This window comes from Entelurus aequoreus, linkage group LG04, assembly GCF_033978785.1.
Source record: "Entelurus aequoreus isolate RoL-2023_Sb linkage group LG04, RoL_Eaeq_v1.1, whole genome shotgun sequence".
Taxonomy (NCBI): domain Eukaryota; kingdom Metazoa; phylum Chordata; class Actinopteri; order Syngnathiformes; family Syngnathidae; genus Entelurus; species Entelurus aequoreus.
In genome coordinates, this window is record NC_084734.1 from 48920732 (window position 1) to 48942252 (window position 21521).

General features: G+C 35.8%; 1 protein-coding gene across 2 annotated transcripts in view; it reads left to right on the forward strand.

Moving 5' to 3' along the window:
- LOC133648723 (A-kinase anchor protein 7-like) overlaps positions 1 to 21521 on the forward strand; it is a 95650-nt gene that overhangs the window by 8626 nt on the left and 65503 nt on the right. For both annotated transcript variants that reach the window (XM_062045074.1, XM_062045075.1), the window contains exons 4-5: positions 639 to 775; positions 15520 to 15680. In XM_062045074.1, coding sequence (XP_061901058.1) covers positions 639 to 775; positions 15520 to 15680 — 298 coding nt within the window. The remainder of the gene's footprint in view (positions 1 to 638; positions 776 to 15519; positions 15681 to 21521) is intronic.

Consider the following 21521-nt stretch of genomic DNA (forward strand, 5'->3'; position numbering starts at 1 on the left):
GCCCACAAAACGGCGCATCCTGAAGCGACTGTCAGAAAGCGGCTTGAAGATGATCTGTAAAACATAATCTATGCAACATTTTGATTAAAGGACCACCATTACATGTTATGTAGACCACAAGGAAGTGTTTTCAATTTAGAAAAAAATAAAATAATATGACTCCTTTAATGCGCCCTATAATCCGGTGCGCCTTATATATGAAAAAATATAGAAAATAGACCATTCATCCGGAGTGCGCATTATAATCCGGTGCGCCCTATGATCCGGAAAATATGGTATGTTTAATATTATGATAACTCTGCATTTGTGCCTGTCTGTCTGTGTGTCTGTGCATGCGCGTTTGTTATTGTGCCCTTTTTTATGGCATTGACGCTGCTTTAAAAAGTACTGGAATTGTTTTGGCAAAGTTTGGCTGACTGACTTTGGCTAAAATGATAGTTGAAGTTCTCACACTTTATATGTTATCACTTGCGATAATTTTTCCGAGTGGCGGTGCTGACCCGCTTACGCCTGGAAAAACATGAGTAATGACGTCACGACTATTGTCGACAAATATAATTGTCGCGACAAATTTTATTGTCGTCATTTGTCGACAATGTCGACTAATCGTTGAATGTGTTAATGTTGTCTTTTGACAGATAAGCACAGCAGTGTCTCAGGTCCAAGAGGCGTTGCTGGAGCAGGAGCCCCGTCTGGCCAAAGCCATGATCCCCGTCCCCACTCTGCACATCACACTTCTAGTCACTCATCTGGCTGACCAAGAGCAAGTGGACTTGTGAGTGGACACGTGTGTTTTTAGCGTGCATTATTAGTAGGACAAATTTTTAAGTCAAATCTGATTTGTTAGATTTTGCCCAGATTTGTGACTTTTTCCATCTCAAACAAAAAGGCTAAAACACTCAGAAAAACAAATAAACACAGTAGAGATTGGATGATTTAATGAGATCCTCTGGGTCGTCTTCGGCTCTGGTGCAGCACTGAGAAGACAATCAAACTTGACTATCTCAAGGTCCTTTTTTTATTGTCACTCTCGCATTAAAACATGAACAAATTGAAGTTCTCAGGTCCCAGCGAACAACATATATAAAAAGACAGGAAAGATGAATATTAAATAGCAGCATTATACACAGTAAAAGACTAAAGATAAAAAGTCAACAAAATAAGATTTTCAGCTATAGTGTATGGTGCTCTCTTATTAATCTGACAACTGCAGGGGAAGCTATACTTGGGCCTGGTGGTTGTAGCTCTAATGCTCTGTAGACGTCTTTCTGAAGGCAGGGGGTATCCGTTAAAGTGCTGGGTGGGTTGGATCCCTCATAATACTGGAAGCCCTACTCCTGCACCAGCTGATGTAAAGGTTGTTGATAGCTGGCCGGTTGCACCCAATAATCTTTTGTGCCATCTTTCCATTTTCCATTTTACTTAACCTGGACACTCTTTTGTAAGAGTGACCAGGCCAAGAGGGCAGCAAAACAGGTTTCATAAATATATACAGGTAGAACAACAGCAAAAATAGGACAATAAACATAAAAACACGCAATAGGTAAAAAATAAAATGTGTCAATAAAAACAATTTAAAATTAAGTACAGTGCCCAATACAAACAGTGTCTCAATCCTTCAAAATAGCCTGAAACTTCCTCAAAGTGATCAGTTCAGGTAACCTCAGATCCTTTTGTAATTCATTCTATGACCACGGAGCAGCAAATCTGAATTATTTTTTACAGAGACTTGTGTTGGCTCTAGGAACCATCACGCCATATATGTCCTGTGACCTTAAACTGTAGCGACTGGACTCTCTACACATAAAATAACATAAATGAGTGGGAACCAGACCAATAAGTAATTTATATATAAAAATCCTCCATCGAGAAAATCTGCGTACCGACAAAGATGGACAGTTTGCCGTTGCAGACAAAGTGCAATGGTGGACAAAGTTGCCACAACCAGTAATAAAACATAAGGCACAGATATACAGTATACAGTTTTTTCAAATAAGTGTTGGGTGCATTCATACATTTTAGCCAAGGCATAAAAGTGGTCAGAAACAAGTGTTTCCTAACTTGTAGGGACAAACAAGACTTGTTTCTAAAGAAAAAAAAAAATATATATATATATATATGTATATATATATATATATATATATATATATATATATATATATATATATATATATATATATATATATATATATATATATATATATATATATATATATATATATATATATATATATATATATTAAGTTTAGCTAAAGTGTTTCTATGTGTGATTTAAAAAACAATTTTCATCAGTAACAATCTCCAAGTACTTACATGTGATCATTTCAAGTTCAACCTTATGAGAAGTTGATTTTTTAAATGTTCAATGGCAGTCGTTTGCCATTTGAAAATTACATTACCTTAGATTTCTATGCATTTAGCACAAGTTTAAGCTGAGGCAACTGGGCCTGAACAACATCAAAAACAGACCAAAAGCACCTTATTGCAGTGAAACTTGCCAAGGGACATGTGACCAAATATTAACATTGCTGTTTGTATACTTTTGATTCAGCAGATTTGGTCACATTTTCAGTAGACCCATAATAAATTCATAAAAGAACCAAACTTCATGAATGTTTTTTGTGACCAATAAGTATGTGCTCCAATCACTCTATCACAAAAAATATAAGAATTGTAGAAATTATTAGAAACTCAAGACAGCCATGACATTATGTTCTTTACAATTTGATGCCTGCAACATGTTTAAAAAAAGCTGGCACAAGAGGCAAAAAAGAAAGTTGAGGAATGCTCATCAAACACTCATTTGGAACATCCCACAGGTGAACAGGCTAATTGAGAACAGGTGGGTCAGATGATTGGGTATAAAAGCAGCTTCCATGAAATGCTCAGTCATTCACAAACAAGGATGGGGCGAAGGTCACTACTTTGTGAACAAATCCGTGAGCAAATTGTCGAACAGTTTAAGAGCAACATTTCTCATCGAGCTATTGCAAGGAATTTAGGGATTTCACCATCTACGGTCTGTAATATCATCAAAAGATTCAGAGAATCTGGAGAAAATCACTTCACATAAGCAGCAAGGCTGAAAACCCACCTTGAATGCCCGTGACCTTCGATCCCTCAGGCGGTACTGCATCAAAAACCGACATCAGTGTGTAAAGAATATCCCCACATGGGCTGAGGAACACGTCAGAAAACCACTGTCGGTAACTACAATTTGTTGCTACCTCTGTAAGTGCAAGTTAAAACTCTACTATGCAAAGCGAAAACCATTTATCAACAACACCCAGAAACGCCGCCGGCTTCGCTAGGCCCAAGCTCATCTAAGATAGACTGATGCAAAGTGGAAAAGTGTTCTGTGGTCAGACGAGTCCACATTTCAAATTGTTTTTGGTAACTGTGGACGTCCTATCCTACGGACCAAAGAGGAAAAGAACCAACCGTACTGTTATAAAATAGGCGCAAAGTTCAAAAGCGAGCATCTGTGATGGCGTCATCATCATCAGCTGTTGTCAGTCCACTGCTGGACGAAAGCCTCAGCATGTTTCTGCCATAGTGAACGATCTCTAGCTGCTCCCTGCCACTGCACTGTTCCCCAATATTTGTCTATTTCATCTCGCCATCTCACTCTTTGTCTTCCTCTATTTCTGCTCCCATCCATGGGTCTCCATGATGTCATTAGGGAAGTCCATCTATTATCTGTTGTGATGGCATGGGGGTGTATTAATGCCCAAGGCATGGGTAACTTACACATCTGTGAAGACACCATTAATGCTGAAAGGTACATACAGGTTTTGGAGCAACATATGTTGCCATCCAAGCAACGTCTTTTTCAGCAAGACAATGCCAAGCCACATTCTGTATGTGTTACAACAGCGTGGCCTTGTAGTAAGAGAGTGCGGGTACTAGACTGGCCTGCCTGTAGTCCAGACCTGTCTCCAATTGAAAATGTGTGGCGCATAATGAAGCGTAAAATACGACAACGGAGATCCCGGACTGTTGAACAACTTAAGCTGTACATCAAGCAAGAATGGGAAAGAATTTCACCTGAAAAGGTTCAAAAATTGGTCTCCTCAGTTCCCAAACGAGTGTTGTTAAAAGGAACGGCAATGTAACACAGTGTTAAAAATGCCACTGTGCCAACTTTTTTTGCAATGTGTTGCTGCCATTAAATTCAAAGTTAATGATTATTTGCAAAAAAAAAATTAGTTTCTCTGTTCCAACCTTAAATATCTTGTCTTTGCAATTGAATATACTGTAAGTTGAAAAGGGTTTGCATATCATTGTATTCTGTTTTTATTTATGATTTACACAACGTGCCAACTTCACGGGTTTTGGGTTTTGTATATATATATATATATATATATATATATATATATATATATATATATATATATATATATATATATATATATATATATATATATATATATATATATATATATATACACATACATACATACATACATACATATATATATATACATATATATATATACATATACATATATATATATATACACATACATACATACATACATACATACATATATATATACATATATACATATACATATATATATATATATATATATATATATATATATATATATATATATATATATATATATATGTATATATATATATGTATATATATATATATGTATATATATATATGTATATATATATATATGTATATATATATATATATATATATGTATATATATTATATATATATATATGTATATATATATATGTATATATATATATGTATATATATATGTATATATATATATATATGTATATATGTATATATATATATATATATATATATATGTATATGTATATATGTATATATATATATGTATGTATGTATGTATGTATGTATGTGTATATATATATATATGTATATGTATATATATATATGTATATATATATATGTATGTATGTATGTATGTATGTGTATATATATATATATATATATATATATATATATATATATATATATATATATATATATATATATATATATATATATATATATATATATATATATATATATATATATATATATATATATATACAGTACCATCCATTTTCAACCGCTTGTACCTTTTGGGGTCGCGGGGGGTGCTGGAGCCTATCTCAGCTGCATTCGGGCGGAAGGCGGCGTACACCCTGGACAAGTCGCCACCTCATCGCAGGGCCAACACAGATAGACCAACAACATTCACACACTAGGGCCAATTATATATAGAAACCCCGTTTCCATATGAGTTGGGAAATTGTGTTAGATGTAAATATAAACGGAATATAATGATTTGCAAATCCTTTTCAACCCATATTCAATTGAATGCACTACAAAGACAAGATATTTGATGTTCAAACTCATAAACGTTATTTTTTTTTTGCAAATAATAATTAACTTAGAATTTCATGGCTGCAACACGTGCCAAAGTAGTTGGGAAAGGGCATGTTCACCACTGTGTTACATCACCTTTTCTTTTAACAACACTCAATAAACGATTAGGAACTGAGGAAACTAATTGTTGAAGCTTTGAAAGTGGAATTCTTTCCCATTCTTGTTTTATGTAGAGATTCAGTCGTTCAACAGTCCGGGGTCTCCGCTGTCGTATTTTAGGCTTCATAATGCGCCACACATTTTCGATGGGAGACAGGTCTGGACAGCAGGCGGGCCAGGAAAGTACCCGCACTCTTTTTTTACGAAGCCACGCTGTTGTAACACGTGCTGAATGTGGCTTGGCGTTGTCTTGCTGAAATAAGCAGGGGCGTCCATGAAAAAGACGGCGCTGAGATGGCAGCATATGTTGTTCCAAAACCTGTATGTACCTTACAGCATTAATGGTGCCTTCACAGATGTGTAAGTTACCCATGCCTTGGGCACTAATGCACCCCCATACCATCACAGATGCTGGCTTTTGAACTTTGCGTCAATAACAGTCTGGATGGTTCGCTTCCCCTTTGGTCCGGATGACACAATGTCGAATATTTCCAAAAACAATTTGAAATGTGGACTCGTCAGACCACAGAACACTTTTCCACTTTGCATGAGTCCATCTTAGATGATCTCGGGCCCAGAGAAGCCGGCTGCGGTTCTGGATGTTGTTGATAAATGGCTTTTGCTTTGCATAGTAGAGCTTTAACTTGCACTTACAGATGTAGCGACAAACTGTATTTAGTGACAGTGGTTTTCTGAAGTGTTCCTGAGCCCATGTGGTGATATCCTTTAGAGATTGATGTCGGTTTTTGATACAGTGCCGTCTGAAGGATCGAAGGTCACGGTCAATCAATGTTGGTTTCCGGCCATGCCGCTTACGTGGAGTGTATTCTCCAGATTCCCTGAACCTTTTGATAATATTATGGACCGTAGATGTTGAAATCCCTAAATTTCTTGCAATTGCAATTTGAGAAACATTGTTCTTAAACTGTTTGACTATTTGCTCACGCAGTTGTGGACAAAGGGGTGTACCTCGCCCCATCCTTTCTTGTGAAAGACTGAGCATTTTTTAGGAAACTGTTTTTATACCCAATCATGGCACCCACCTGTTCCCAATTAGCCTGCACACCTGTGGGATGTTCCAAATAAGTGTATGATGAGCATTCCTCAACTTTATCAGTATTTATTGCCACCTTTCCCAACTTCTTTGTCACGTGTTGCTGGCATCAAATTCTAAAGTTAATGATTATTTGCACAAAAAAAAAAAGTTTATCAGTTTGAACATCAAAAATGTTGTCTTTGTAGCATATTCAACTGAATATGGGTTGAAAATGATTTGCAAATCATTGTATTCCATTTATATTTACATCTAACACAATTTCCCATCTCATATGGATTTGTATGTAAAGGGACAAGCGGTAGAAAATGGATGGATGGATATATGTGTATATGTATGTATGTATGTATATATATATATATATATATATATATATATATATATATATATATATATATATATATATATATATATATATATATATATATATATACTACCGTATAGTATACTACCGTTCAAAAGTTTTTGAAGGAAAAGCACTGTACTTTTCAATGAAGATAACTTTAAACTAGTCTTAACTTTAAAGAAATACACTCTATACATTGCTAATGTGGTAAATGACTATTCTAGCTGCAAATGTCTGGTTTTTGGTGCAATATCTACATAGGTGTATAGAGGCCCATTTCCAGCAACTATCACTCCAGTGTTCTAATGGTACAATGTGTTTGCTCATTGGCTCAGAAGGCTAATTGATGATTAGAAAACCCTTGTGCAATCATGTTCACACATCTGAAAACAGTTTAGCTCGTTACAGAAGCTACAAAACTGACCTTCCTTTGAGCAGATTGAGTTTCTGGAGCATCACATTTGTGGGGTCAATTAAACGCTCAAAATGGCCAGAAAAAGAGAACTTTCATCTGAAACCCGACAGTCTATTCTTGTTCTTAGAAATAAAGGCTATTCCACAAAATTGTTTGGGTGACCCCAAACTTTTGAACGGTAGTGTATGTACATATATATATATATATATATATATATATATATATATATATATATATATATATATATATATATATATATATATATATATATATATATATATATATATATATATATATATAAAACTTACTCTCAATAGATCGCAACGTGGGTTTTTTGCTCTGCTACTTATAAAACCCCGACCCAGAATCAGGTCGTCTGCAGGTCATTTAGCGCTGGTCAGTGGACCCCTGCATTTGTGCGTTAGACTCTCTATATATAATATATATATATATATATATATATATATATATAATATATATATATATATATATATATATATAATATATATATATATATATATATATATATATATATATATATATATATATATATATATATATATATATATATATATATATATATATATATATATATATTTATATATATATATATATATATATATATATATATATATATATATATATATATATATATATATCAGTGGCGTGCGGTGACGTTCATGTCAGGTATATATATATATCGTGCGGTGACGTTCATGTTTGAATTTGATTGGCAGCAGTTAACGGGTTATGTTTAAAAGCTCATACCAGCATTCTTCCCTGCTTGGCACTCAGCATCAAGGGTTGGAATTGGGGGTTAAATCACCAAAAATTATTCCCAGGCACGGGAATATATATATATATATATATATATATATATATATATATATATATATATATATATATATATATATATATATATATATATATATATATATATATATATATATATATATATATATATATATATATATATATATATATATATATATATATATCAGTGGCGTGCGGTGAGGTTAATGTCTGGTGAGGCACTGCATCATCACAGTCAGATTTACAAACATATGAACCCTAGTATCTTATTCACCAATAGTTAACGGGTTATGTTTAAAAGCTCATACCAGCATTCTTTACACATACAAACTAGCACACAAAAAAGCACATTTAATAAAAAAAACATAATTATGGTCTTACCTTTCTTGCTGGACATCCAGCCTTTGCGTGTGTACCACGCCGTTTGAAAAGAACGGGTCTTCTGTCCCGAAGTCAAAAGCAAAACTTTTAGCTCCGGGGTTGGTCTACCTCTAATTATTACCTCCTGCTTCGATTGAAAGTCCAGTTTAGAAAACTGTTTTATTTTACATATGTAATCCTCCATGTTTTTAATAAAAGCTCAGGCGAGAGGAAATAAAAAAACGCTGCACTTATTATTGCTAACTTTTTTTTTTTTTCCTTCTGCGGCAAGGAATGATCTCTTGGATCACTACCGCCCTCTACCACCAGGAGGCCGGATTACTGCGAGCCTTTGGCAGCAGTTTTATGAATGCTCAGCTGAAGAAATACGTTACACACATACAGTTGTTGACAAAATACACTGTACATTATATACCTCAGCTAACTAAACCATAGTTTAGTTAGCTGATATAGTTCATATAGCAATACAGTCTCACTGCACAGCAGCTCAGCAGTTAGCCGAGTCATTGTGCACAATCCATGTTGAGGCACAAATCAGTGACGTGCCTCAACTGGCTGCTGATCACCGCACCGTCTCTTCACAGTTTTGAACGGCAAATGTGAAAATAAAAATAAAAATAATCTAAAACTGGTGAAGTTAAATGGAAAATAACTTTAGTATAATCACTGGATACATATAACAATTTAATTAGTTTTTTTTTCTTTTTACATTTTTTTTCTTTTCATGATGGCAGGTGAGGCCAGCCCCTGCCTCTAGTGACTGCACGCCACTGATATATATATATCCACACACACAAAAAAGAACAATGAAACATTCATTCATCTGACAAACAAAATAGTAAAAATGTGAAGTAAAATAACAAATTAAATAGCTGTCCACATGATGGTGGTGATAGTTCAATAAATACAATAAGTAATTTTAAAAATTGTTTAGCCATCAATATATGCAATGTATGCTAGAAATACAAGGAACCATTAATATGAAATTAAAACATAGTCTTTTTTTTTTTTTAGAAGGGGGCACTGAAATTAGGGACTCTCCCAGTAAAATCGGGATGGTTGGCAAGTATGGTGGGAATCAGGTAGTAGAGAACAATCTTCGATTGGGTTTCTGTCGTTTTTAATTGTCCTGTAGAGGGAGCAGCTTGAGGCACAGCATCTTTAGACAAGTTAAGGAAACATAATACAGTAAGACCTTTTTAATGCATAGGTTGAGACAGTATATCAACAGTAATAATAATAGCTATGTTTTATTATTCACAGTGTACATATAGGAAAACTGAACATGGAGAGGCTCAACTGTGGAATAGCTTAACTTCTTCGTTCAAATGAGTTTGGCCCCCCAACAATACTTTGTCTCTGTTGCACCTGGTCTTATCATGTCAGCACTGACAAAGTATTGTGCAAGCGTGGTAACTAAAGTGGTCGCTCATGCAGGAGAAGATATTCTGCTGTGCCGTGAGTGACTAATTACCAACATGTGGTGTCGGAGAGACTTTTTGTGTCTTATCACTTCTTCTCAGAAACTCCAGCAAAGCACTGCAGCGGACCACAACATTTTTCAGCACCAGATAGCAATAACAAACCTTAAGAGAAGAGTGTTGGTGTGAATTATTTTTGTGCAAGGTGGTGGTTTTGTAAATCTTTAATCTTAGAAAAAACAGTTATAGGGCCTTTTTGTAGACAAGAAACCATATTTGGTCACTTAAAACCAATAAGTGCATCCTGGCAGCCAGTCAGACAAGAAAGGTAATAATAACAATGAAATAAATATAATTTTAAAATCTGTAAGTATACCATTATGTCAATATCAAAAAGGACGGACAGCAACCATGTTAAACACATAAAGTATGTCAAAGTTATTATAATTACGGTGTGTGTAAATATTTAGTCTACATTTTGTAATAAAAAAAAAAAAAGAGATCATAATTTGGGTGATTTGGATAACATTAGAGCTGAAACGATTCCTCGAGTAACTCGTGTAATTCGATTACAAAATATATTCGAGGAATTTCCGCTGCCTCGAAGCGTAGTTAAGTTTGTTTTTTGGGTTTTTTTTACGGCATTTTGCCTCGTTTAGTAGTCAAAGCTCACGTTTCGCACAGACTGTTTAGGTATTGCACACCGTGTTTACGTCACAGATTATACGCCCCCTGCACTGCACAACACTGCTCTTTTAAATACGCTTGACTTTAGTAAACTTTTTCGCTGACATAACTCGCAATGGCAGACGCTGCAGAAAGCAGTGGACAAGAGCCATAGCAAAACGAGGGAATTAAGGAAGCAGTTGTCTAAGGTGTGGGAACACTTCTCACTAAAATCGAAGGAAAACGCAGTATTATGCAAACATTGCTAAGTGGAGCTCGCATACCACAATAGCACAAGTTCGATGCTGTAGCACAGGGGTCACCAACGCGGTGCCCGCGGGCACCAGGTCGCCCGTAAGGACCAGATGAGTCGCCCGCGGGCCTGTTCTAAAAAAAATAAATATATATATATATATATATATATATATATATATATATTTTTTATTTTTTTTAAAATTAAATCTACATAGAAAAAACACAAGATACACTTTCAATCAGTGCATCAACCCAAACAACCTCCCCCATTCCCACTCATCCACACCCACTCACACAAAAGGGGTTATTTCTTTCTGCTACCAATATTCTGGTTCCCACAACATAGACAACACATCTGCAAGGGACACAGTCCCTGAAGCACACATGATTGTATAGGCTGCTGGTCCACTAACATTTTCATTAATTACTATTTTTTATGTAATTATTTTTATATTGTTTTACTTTCTTTTTTATCCAAGAAAATGTTTTTTATTTATTTATCTTATTTTATTTTATTTTTTAAAAAAGGGCCTTATCTTCAACAGACCAGGTTGTCAATGAAATTAGATTTGTTTAAAGGGTTTTTTAAACCAGGCCCAGTCCAGATAATGTCCAAGTCGGACTCAGCAACACACACCTTCATTCATGTACACAGAAAAAAATTAGGGAACACAACAGATTGCATATAATTTATAAACAAAATTACATTTTCAAAATAAGCCTTTGAGGACTTCTCATCATTTTTTTAAATGTTTTTTGGCATCATTATCGTTTTCAACCATGTAACTTTCTAAAGTTAGAAAATACTGAATAAATGTTTTAAAGAAAGTAATACTAAGTGAATATCTGTTTTTGGCCTTAAAAATAAACATTTTACCGAGTACTATTATTAAATTGACTAAATTGTGATTGTCAATGAACTCTCCTAAAATAACAGAAACCACATTAAGCTTCATAAACAAACCAATTCTTAAACACATTTTTTCAACTTCCACCCAAAACAAAGACACAATATGACAATACCAAAACAAATGCAGGGTGGATTCAGGCTCCTGACAACAAAATCGGCAATCATCTGACTCTGTCATATTCCATAATTTTAACATTTTCCCCGTGGGTAAGAAGTTATAAATAATTTTAATTTGAAAATAACGATTTTGCACATCGATAGTGGTTTTATAGATTAGTTTGAATATGGCATCCCATGGCAACAGGCAGTCAAAAAAGTCCTCCCATTTTCCATTTGTGTTGTATGAGGCAGCCTTCAAAGATTTCTTTATTAAATAAAAATTATATATTTTTCTATTTATTTTAGTTCCTTTTTGCCAACTAGAATTTCTTATTAGAGGTTTACAAACTAATAATTTAGTAGTTCCATAATTAATTATTTGTTTCCATCTTTTCCCAATTACTCCAGTTAGTTGATAAAATGAAAAGCTTGAGCAAGCATCACCATACATAGCTCTAAATTCATCATACTTCATAATTTTACCATTCTCATTGATAATGTCATTGACAAAAATGATTCCTCTTTCAAACATATTTTTCCAAAAGAAAGGCTTTCCATCTATTACAATATTAGAGTTCATCCATATTAACTGCTGCAAAATATAATGTCTTTTTTCAGGCACATAAAATTGAAAACAGCACTATGAGTGGATTGTTTCCTTTATGAACCCCGCCATGTTTCCCAGCAGACTATCTGGGAGGGAATCACTTGTAAAAAAGGATACAATTTCTTTTGATACAGTACATGTTTTTTGTCCAACAGGACATTTGTGTACCACTCAATGTTTAAATACATCTTTGGAACAATTGATGCTTTTAAAGACAGACACATAGCTTCAAGGTTGAGAAGTTTCAGGCCCCCATATTCATACTCTTTGTACAAAACCTTTCTTTTAATCTTTTCTGTTGCCGTTCCAGACAAAATCGAAGACCCTCCGCTCATAAATCTTAAAAAATTTTGTGATGGAGCTGGTAATGACAAAAACAAATAAATAAATTGAGGAATAATTAACGAGTTGGCAATAGACATTTTACCATACAAGGTTAGGGATTTCCCTTTCCATAATTGCATAATTTTGTCCAGCTTTCTTAGTCGATTATCATAATTTACTGAGCCTAGATCTTCCAGATTTTCTGGGACAACAACACCAAGTATGTTAACTGGTCCATCTGTCCACAAAACAGGCACTTTGCATTCCATTCGAAAGGACGTTCCCTTTAGATTTCCGATCCTTAACATTTTACATTTATCATAATTAAGCTTAAGGCCAGATTGCTGTGAAAATATGTCCAAAAGATTAAGAAGGTTCCGCAAACAATGAGGACAAATCTTATCTTTGTGAATCAGCCTTTTCTGACATGAACTTCATCAAGAACAAACACAGAACACGCCTCACTGATGCACATCTGCAAGACTCACTCAGAGTTGCAGTGTCAAGTTACACACCAGAGTAAAACACACTAGTTAACAGCATGCAATGCCAGGCTTCCCACTAACTGACAAAGAAACAGATAACAGATTTGGTGTCCAGTTCAAAGTGTGACATGATTTAAAAATTTGAGAGTTTACTTTTGTATTTTACATGAGATTATTTGTACAAACATGGTGCAAAGTAATTCATGATTTGTTAAAAAATGTTAGTGGCTAGCTAGTTAAAATGGGATATTGTGATTTCACAAGACTGTCTTAGAAGTGATCATTTGAAAATGTTCAATTTGAAAAATGTGCACTTAGAGAAAATATAAAAATAAAGTGTTGCATATTGATATTTATCTGTTTCTATATATATTTATTGTGAGAAATCATTAAGATGATCAGTGTTTCCACAAAGATAAATATCATTAATTATTAATAATAACAGAGTTAAAGGTAAATTGAGCAAATTGGCTACTTCTGGCAATTTATTTAAGTGTGTATCGAACTGGTAGCCCTTCGCATGAATCAGTACCCAAGAAGTAGCCCTTGGTTACAAAAAGGTTGGTGACCCCTGCTGTAGCACCTGTCGAGAAAGCATCCAATTGAGGGATGTCCAGAGGCGAGGTAAGTCATCTATTATCAAATGTAAACGCAAAAGTTGTTAGTAAAATAAATGTTATTCATTATGATAACCAGGACATGTTTCTTTCACTCCCGCGAAGTCATCAAATGACGCCAAAAGGTGTCGAAAACTATCAATGCTATCCGAGCTGTCGTGTTCAATAAGCCTTTCATTAGTTACCACGCGAAAGCAGTCGTGCAAAGTTATTCGGGTTATTCAAGTCATGCAACCACATGCTACTTGGATAGCTTGCACCCACTATAGTCTTTGTAGCATAGGCGCGATCTACTTTTCTGCTCGGACGGGCGGTAAATCTGACGCTACTTTTCTGAGCATTCACGGTTTTTGCTTGGGGGTTACTCACCACTGGTTGCACATTTCAAATGCAGTATTAAAGGCACTACCTAATCCACTTTTTATGTTTGATATAATGGAAACTGTTCTTGTTTTATTTTTGATACTAAGAATATAGTTTTATTTTAACTTTCTCAGGGAATATTAATTTTGAACTAATTTTATACATATGTGTTTTCATCTCAAACATGTTATGATGGCAAAATGAACATTGATTACTATTTTGCATGCAAAGAATGCAATGAACTGTATTGCATTCTTAAAATGTAAAACTGTTGTCGTCATTATTAAGTTGTTTGTCTTATCAGATTTGCGTGGAGAAACCACCATTTAAACGGCACTGTATAATAATCATAAAAAAACGCACGAGAGACAAGAACTTCGTTTACGCTGTCACACCACACAGCACAGCACAGTTTTTATTAGCACACACTAATTGGCACAATCAACCAAGCTGCATTTCAGCTGTGCGTGTCAGCCTTAAATAATGAAAACAGGTGTTTAGGAAATAAAAGACAATTAGGCCAAACGCAATAATTGAGGGCACATCTTAACATGTATAATTAAACCTTAATTAAGCAAAAATATTGCTCCGGCCCGGCTGCACCAAATAATAATATAAATCCATTTAATAAAGTCAAAATACAAATAAGGCAACAAGAGAAGTATCCCACACGTCTCTTTTGTAAAGGAAATTTGTATAGCCGATATGGGCATCTACATCAACAATATGATTTGCCTGAGAAGCTGAACAGGACACACACACAAAAAAATAAAAAATAAATGATTTATTCGATTACTCGATTAATCAATCGGGATATTCGATAGAATACTCGATTACTAAAATATTCGATAGCTGCAGCTCTAGATAACATACACTATAATGAATTAGTTAAATCTGAATGGAATACAATTATATTTTTTTAAAGTTACTTTGTATGTGCTATAATAATTATCTTTACTCGGCTAATATACAACTGTACTTTATTACAAAATAAAGTAATTCAAAATATGTTTACTCACGTATAAAGAAAAATCACTCATGATGCAACATAACTAGATTAAAAATGTTTTATTTGACTGTCATATAAAAGCTCAGTTTTAGCAATGCTTAATCTACACTAAGTAGAAGATACAGACATTAATAATCACTACTTTCTGTCCTTATGTAACATGAGAGGGAGGGAGAGCCAGGATAAGTGTGCGATTTTTGTGTCATTGTGTGTGTGTGTGTTTCTACCATCAGGGCGGCGGCGGTGCTGGCCCAGGTCGAGCCGTTATTGGCTGAGCTGCTGGCGGGGGTGGATCTGGTGCTGCCCTTCTCAGGCGTCACTCACTTCAGGAACGAGGTGGTGTTTGTCGACCTGACACCTGGACAGCACAGACACATACTGCACAGCCTGGCAGGTCAGACACACACACACACACCTTGATACGTGTCTTTAATGTATGTGTTTTTATGTTATTAACATTATTTCCTGTATAGTTGTTGATGCAAGATAATACAAGGCAGGTTTCATTTACATTGGATCTTATTAGAAGAGGTCTACCTAATGTTGTCGCTATTGGTTGTCATATAATGTATTTGATAACTGAAGCTTAGTATATAATATTAAAAATAAAATACAATATATGGAAATCAGTTGTAAAATAAATTGGTAAAAATCAACAATATATACTGCTATGAAAATATATACAGTACATTTAAAACATTACACAATGTACGGTATTTCTTATTTTGTCGGTTTTTGTGATCCTGTTTGGTGTGGCTATATTTCACTAACATGGATGTTGCCAGAACCCTATGCGTAAAATTTTTTTTTTTTTTCGTGGTGTGCCTTTGGCCACAACATTAAGCTGGAATTTTTTTAAGAGGATTTTTGTTCCATTTCCCTCACACACTTACATGCCAAGTACACATCCTCTCATTTATGTTATCATAATGTATGTTTGTATTAAAATAGTATACCGAAAGTAAACAACAAGTAAAGGGATATTACTGAAATCAAAGATCCTATACTGTATATGAATATATGTGACAGAAACGCTAAGCATTTTTTCAGGATCTACTGCAACTGTTCCAGTGTTTTTTTCTTCTGGATTCTGGGTTAGATCTTCTAAAGGGAGTTTCTATAACATGACTTTAAACTAATTAGGTGCAAAATGAAGCACAGAAATTGGATTATGTGTTTGTAATTACAAACATCGGCGCAATAAATTATTTTCTTTTCTTTTTTTTTTAATAAAAAGCAAATATTGACTTAAATGTCTGCAATGTTAATTTAATGCATTATCTCTGCATTAACAATATATTTTCCATTCCACTTGGTTGCTTTTATGTCCCTGAGGACAATTACACCTATGAGTCAAGCACCCCCAGTAAGGCTGCAGCTAACGATTATTTTTCTATTGATTAATCTATAGATTATTTTTTTCGATTAATCGGTTAATCTATAGATTATTTTTTTCAATTAATCTATAGATTATTTTTCCTTTTACCGATTATTTTTTTATTCAAAATGAAGATGAAAAAATAAATGTAGGCCAGTTTTTTCAAAAGACATGGCTTTTATTTACAAAAAAAAAGAAGTATGGCCACTCAGTCAACATTGACAACAACATGACTAAATATTCTGTAACAATGTAAACATTTAAAACTTTTAACCTTTAACAAAATTAAAAGTAGCTTATTTGCTTTTTAATGTGCAAATATAAAAGTCAACATCCAGTGCAAATCTTAATATTCTGCAATAGCATAAGCATTTCAAAAGTAAAAGTATTGCTTATTTTGCTTTTAAATTTGCAAAAATAAAGATAAACATCCAATACAAAAAAGTGTAAAACGAAATATTCTGTAACAACAGTGTAAACATTTCAACAAAAGTGAAAGTATTGCTTATTTGCTAAAATGTGCAAAAATAAAGATAAACATCCAATACAAAAAAGTGTCAATCTAAATATTCTGGAGCACTGTAAACATTAAGTATTGCTTTTAAAATGTGCAAAATAAACATCCAGTCCAACACAGTACACAATAACCAATTCTACTCATTCCAGTGAGTGACTAACAGTTGTAATGAAGAAAGGTTAGCATGTCTACATGCTCTGCTTCTTTTCATGTTTACAATATTCCCAGCAGCTGAAAATAGGCGCTCAGAAGGGGTCGATGTGGCTGGAACTGAGAGGTAATTAGCCTTCACCTCAAGCCAGGACTGCGAGTGAGCTGAGCTGCAGTTGAAGTTTCTAGAAGGTCAACGGGCTCATAGTGATGTTACTAGTAGTTGACTGGGAGGTGTTTATTATCATTTGGGGAGAGTCCGCTGCCTGATGCTCACCTGCTAAACACCTATCTGCTCCACGCTGAAGCGCTGACTACATGCGCTCTGAATACGCACTGCTGATTGGCTGATAATGCTTCGTGTGTACCAATCAGATGGTTGTGTGGGTGGGACAATGCTGCGTGCTGAGACAGAGGCAGAATGAGCAAAGCAGCTTGTTAAGACTTTAGCAGCTAAAGTTAGCTTTAGCTTAGAAACTCATTCGGTACACCCCCGTACCAAACCGAAAGCCCCGTACCGAAACGGTTCAATACAAAACACGTACCGTTACACCCCTAGCAGATACAAATGACATTCATGTTTTTGTGTAATGATGACAACGTATGCTCACGCGGACGATTGACTAGTTGATGGTTTTCTTTTCAAATGTTCGTTCATAGCCGTTGTGCTGCTATTATAGGCCATTTACGCTCGACACAGTGTGCATACAACAACATTATTAGGCCGTTTATTGAAATACTTTCACACTTTTGACGACTTTTGGCGTGATTTTTCCCCCTCGCTCGCACCGCTCGCATCGTCTGCTTTGATCGTCTGCTTTGCGCTCCGTCATGACGGTAGCGTGACGTAAATATGCGACGCGTCGACGCACAAAAACGGCGTCGACGTATTTACGTAACCGATGACGTCGACGACGTCGACGACGTCGACGATGTCGACGCGTCGTTTCAGCCTTAATCCCCAGGTACCTAAAGAGCTCCAATGTGTGATGAACACCTTTTAGCCTAGTCATTACCAAACATTACACACATAGATTACATTATTGATGACTCCATTAAACACACTTAAAGGCAAACAGTGCTTTAATACTTTCAAAAAGGTGAAGTATTGAAGCATAATCCTTTTCATCACACTTCCTCAACATGAAAGTTGTTGTTTTAAAGGCCTACTGAAAGGAATTTTTTTTTTAATTTAAACGGGGATAGCAGATCCATTTTATTTGTCATACTTGATCATTTCGCGATATTGCCATAATTTTGCTGAAAGGATTTAGTAGAGAACATCGACGATAAAGTTCGCAACTTTTGGTCGCTGATAAAAAAAGCCTTGCCTGTACCGGAAGTAGCGTGACGTCGCAGGTTGAAAGGCTCCTCACATTTCCCCATTGTTTACACCAGCAGCGAGAGCGATTCGGACCGAGAAAGCGACGATTACCCCATTAATTTGAGCGAGGATGAAAGATTTGTGGATGAGGAACGTGAGAGTGAAGGACTAGAGTGCAGTGCAGGACGTATCTTTTTTCGCTCTGACCGTAACTTAGGTACAAGGGCTCATTGGATTCCACACTTTCTCTTTGATTTGTATTTTAAACCACCTCGGACACTATATCCTCTTGAAAATGAGAGTCGAGAACGCGAAATGGACATTCACAGTGACTTTTATCCCCACGACAATACATCTTTAGCTTTAGCACTTTAGCTACGGAGCTAACGTGATAGCATCGGGCTTAACTGCAGATAGAAACAAAAGAAATAAACCCCTGACTGGAAGGATAGACAGAAAATCAACAATACTATTAAACCATGGACCTGTAACACACGGTTAATGCTTTCCAGCCTGGCGAAGGTTAACAATGCTGTTGCTAACGACGCCATTGAAGCTAACTTAGCTGCGGGACCTCACAGAGCTATGCTAAAAACATTAGCTATCCACCTACGCCAGCCAGCCCTCATCTGCTCATCAACACCCGTGCTCCCCTGCGTTCCAGCGATCGACGGAGCGACGAAGGTCTTCACCCGATCATCGATGCGGCCGGCGGCTAGCGTCGGATAGCGCGTCTGCTATCCAAGTCAAAGTCCTCCTGGTTGTGTTGCTGCAGCCAGCCGCTAATACACCGATCCCACCTACTGCTTTCTTCTTTGCAGTCTTCATTGTTCATTAAACAAATTGCAAAAGATTCACCAACACAGATGTCCAGAATACTGTGGAATTTTGCGATGAAAACAGAGCTTTTTGTATTGGATACAATGGTGTCCGAATACTTCAGTTTCAACCATTGACGTCACGCGCATACGTCATCATACATAGACGTTTTCAACCGGAAGTTTCACGGGAAATTTAAAATTGCACTTTATAAGTTAACCCGGCCGTATTGGCATGTGTTGCAATGTTAAGATTTCATCATTGATATACAAACTATCAGACTGTGTGGTCGGTAGTAGTGGGTTTCAGTAGGCCTTTAAACACGGTAAGTAAGAACAAAACAGGAACTGTCTCTCCTGTCCTCCTATCTACAGCCTCCACTGCGCTTATTGATTGCTTTCTAACCTTTCTGTCCCTGGTGAGCTGCACTTCTTAAAATAAAAGGTGTGTGTGTGTGTGTGTGCGCGCGCTTGCGTGCGACCTTGTAAGTCTGTACTTAAACATCTACACCATCCTCATGTCCTTTAAGTGCCTTAATTGTTCCAACCAATCAGGCAAACATCCTTCAGTTTATGTTCCCCACTTTTTTTCCTATAGGATATGATATTATCTGTTACCGTAATAATCTGTTCCAGGCCATTAAAGCGTTGGAAAAAAGCATTGGCTTATAGACCGAAAATTACAGTATACAGGCTATGTGTTTTTATGTCTGTCCTTCGATTTTAAACATCTATGTACATAAATGCAATAACATTGTATTATACGTAAACTGTTTATATTTCATTTATATGTAGTTTGTTGTTGTTAATGCTAATCATTAACATATTACATTCATCAATCTACTGTTAATGGACTTACAGTTTTATAATCCACTCTTGCCATAAATTTTAGAAATTGTCCCCACAACTAAATGTGGTTTTTGGTAAATCCTTCTGTATATTGTCTTTCGACCAACCAATCAATTATTTATTGTCATTGTCATAATAACATCAGTCATACATGTCATATATACAAACCCTGTTTCCATATGAGTTGGGAAATTGTGTTAGATGTAAATATAAACGGAATACAATGATTTGCAAATCCTTTTCAACCCATATTCAATTGAATGCACTACAAAGAAAATATATTTGATGTTCAAACTCATAAACTTTATTTATTTTTTGCAAATAATAATTAACTTAGAATTTCATGGCTGCAACACATGCCAAAGTAGTTGGGAAAGGGCATGTTCACCACTGTGTTACATGGCCTTTCCTTTTAACAACACTCAGTAAACGTTTGGGAACTGAGGAGACACATTTTTGAAGCTTCTCAGGTGGAATTCTTTCCCATTCTTGCCTGATGTACAGCTTAAGTTGTTCAACAGTCCGGGGGTCTCCGTTGTGGTATTTTAGGCTTCATAATGCGCCACACATTTTCAATGGGAGACATGTCTGGACTACAGGCAGGCCAGTCTAGTACCCGCACTCTTTTACTATGAAGCCACGTTGATGTAACACGTGGCTTGGCATTGTCTTGCTGAAATAAGCAGGGGCGTCCATGGTAACGTTGCTTGGATGGCAACATATGTTGCTCCAAAACCTGTATGTACCTTTCAGCATTAATGGCGCCTTCACAGATGTGTAAGTTACCCATGTCTTGGGCACTAATACACCCCCATACCATCACAGATGCTGGCTTTTACAATCCGGATGGTTCTTTTCCTCTTTGGTCCGGAGGACACGATGTCCACAGTTTCCAAAAAACAATTTGAAATGTGGACTCGTCAGACCACAGAACACTTTTCCACTTTGTATCAGTCCATCTTAGATGAGCTCAGGCCCAGCGAAGCTGACGGCGTTTCTGGGTGTTGTGTTATGTTCGACGGGGAAGGAGACGCACAGCAACAAGAATAAGCTCAATAGTTTATTTAGAGCTTGATGATGTGGTGGAGTGTGTATGCTACTGTGTATGTTTGCAGGACTATGTGAAGCGTTACAATGAATATTTACCAGTGGTTGTTGTAAGTGCGTGTTGAGTGAGAAGGTGACCAGTTCAGTAGGGC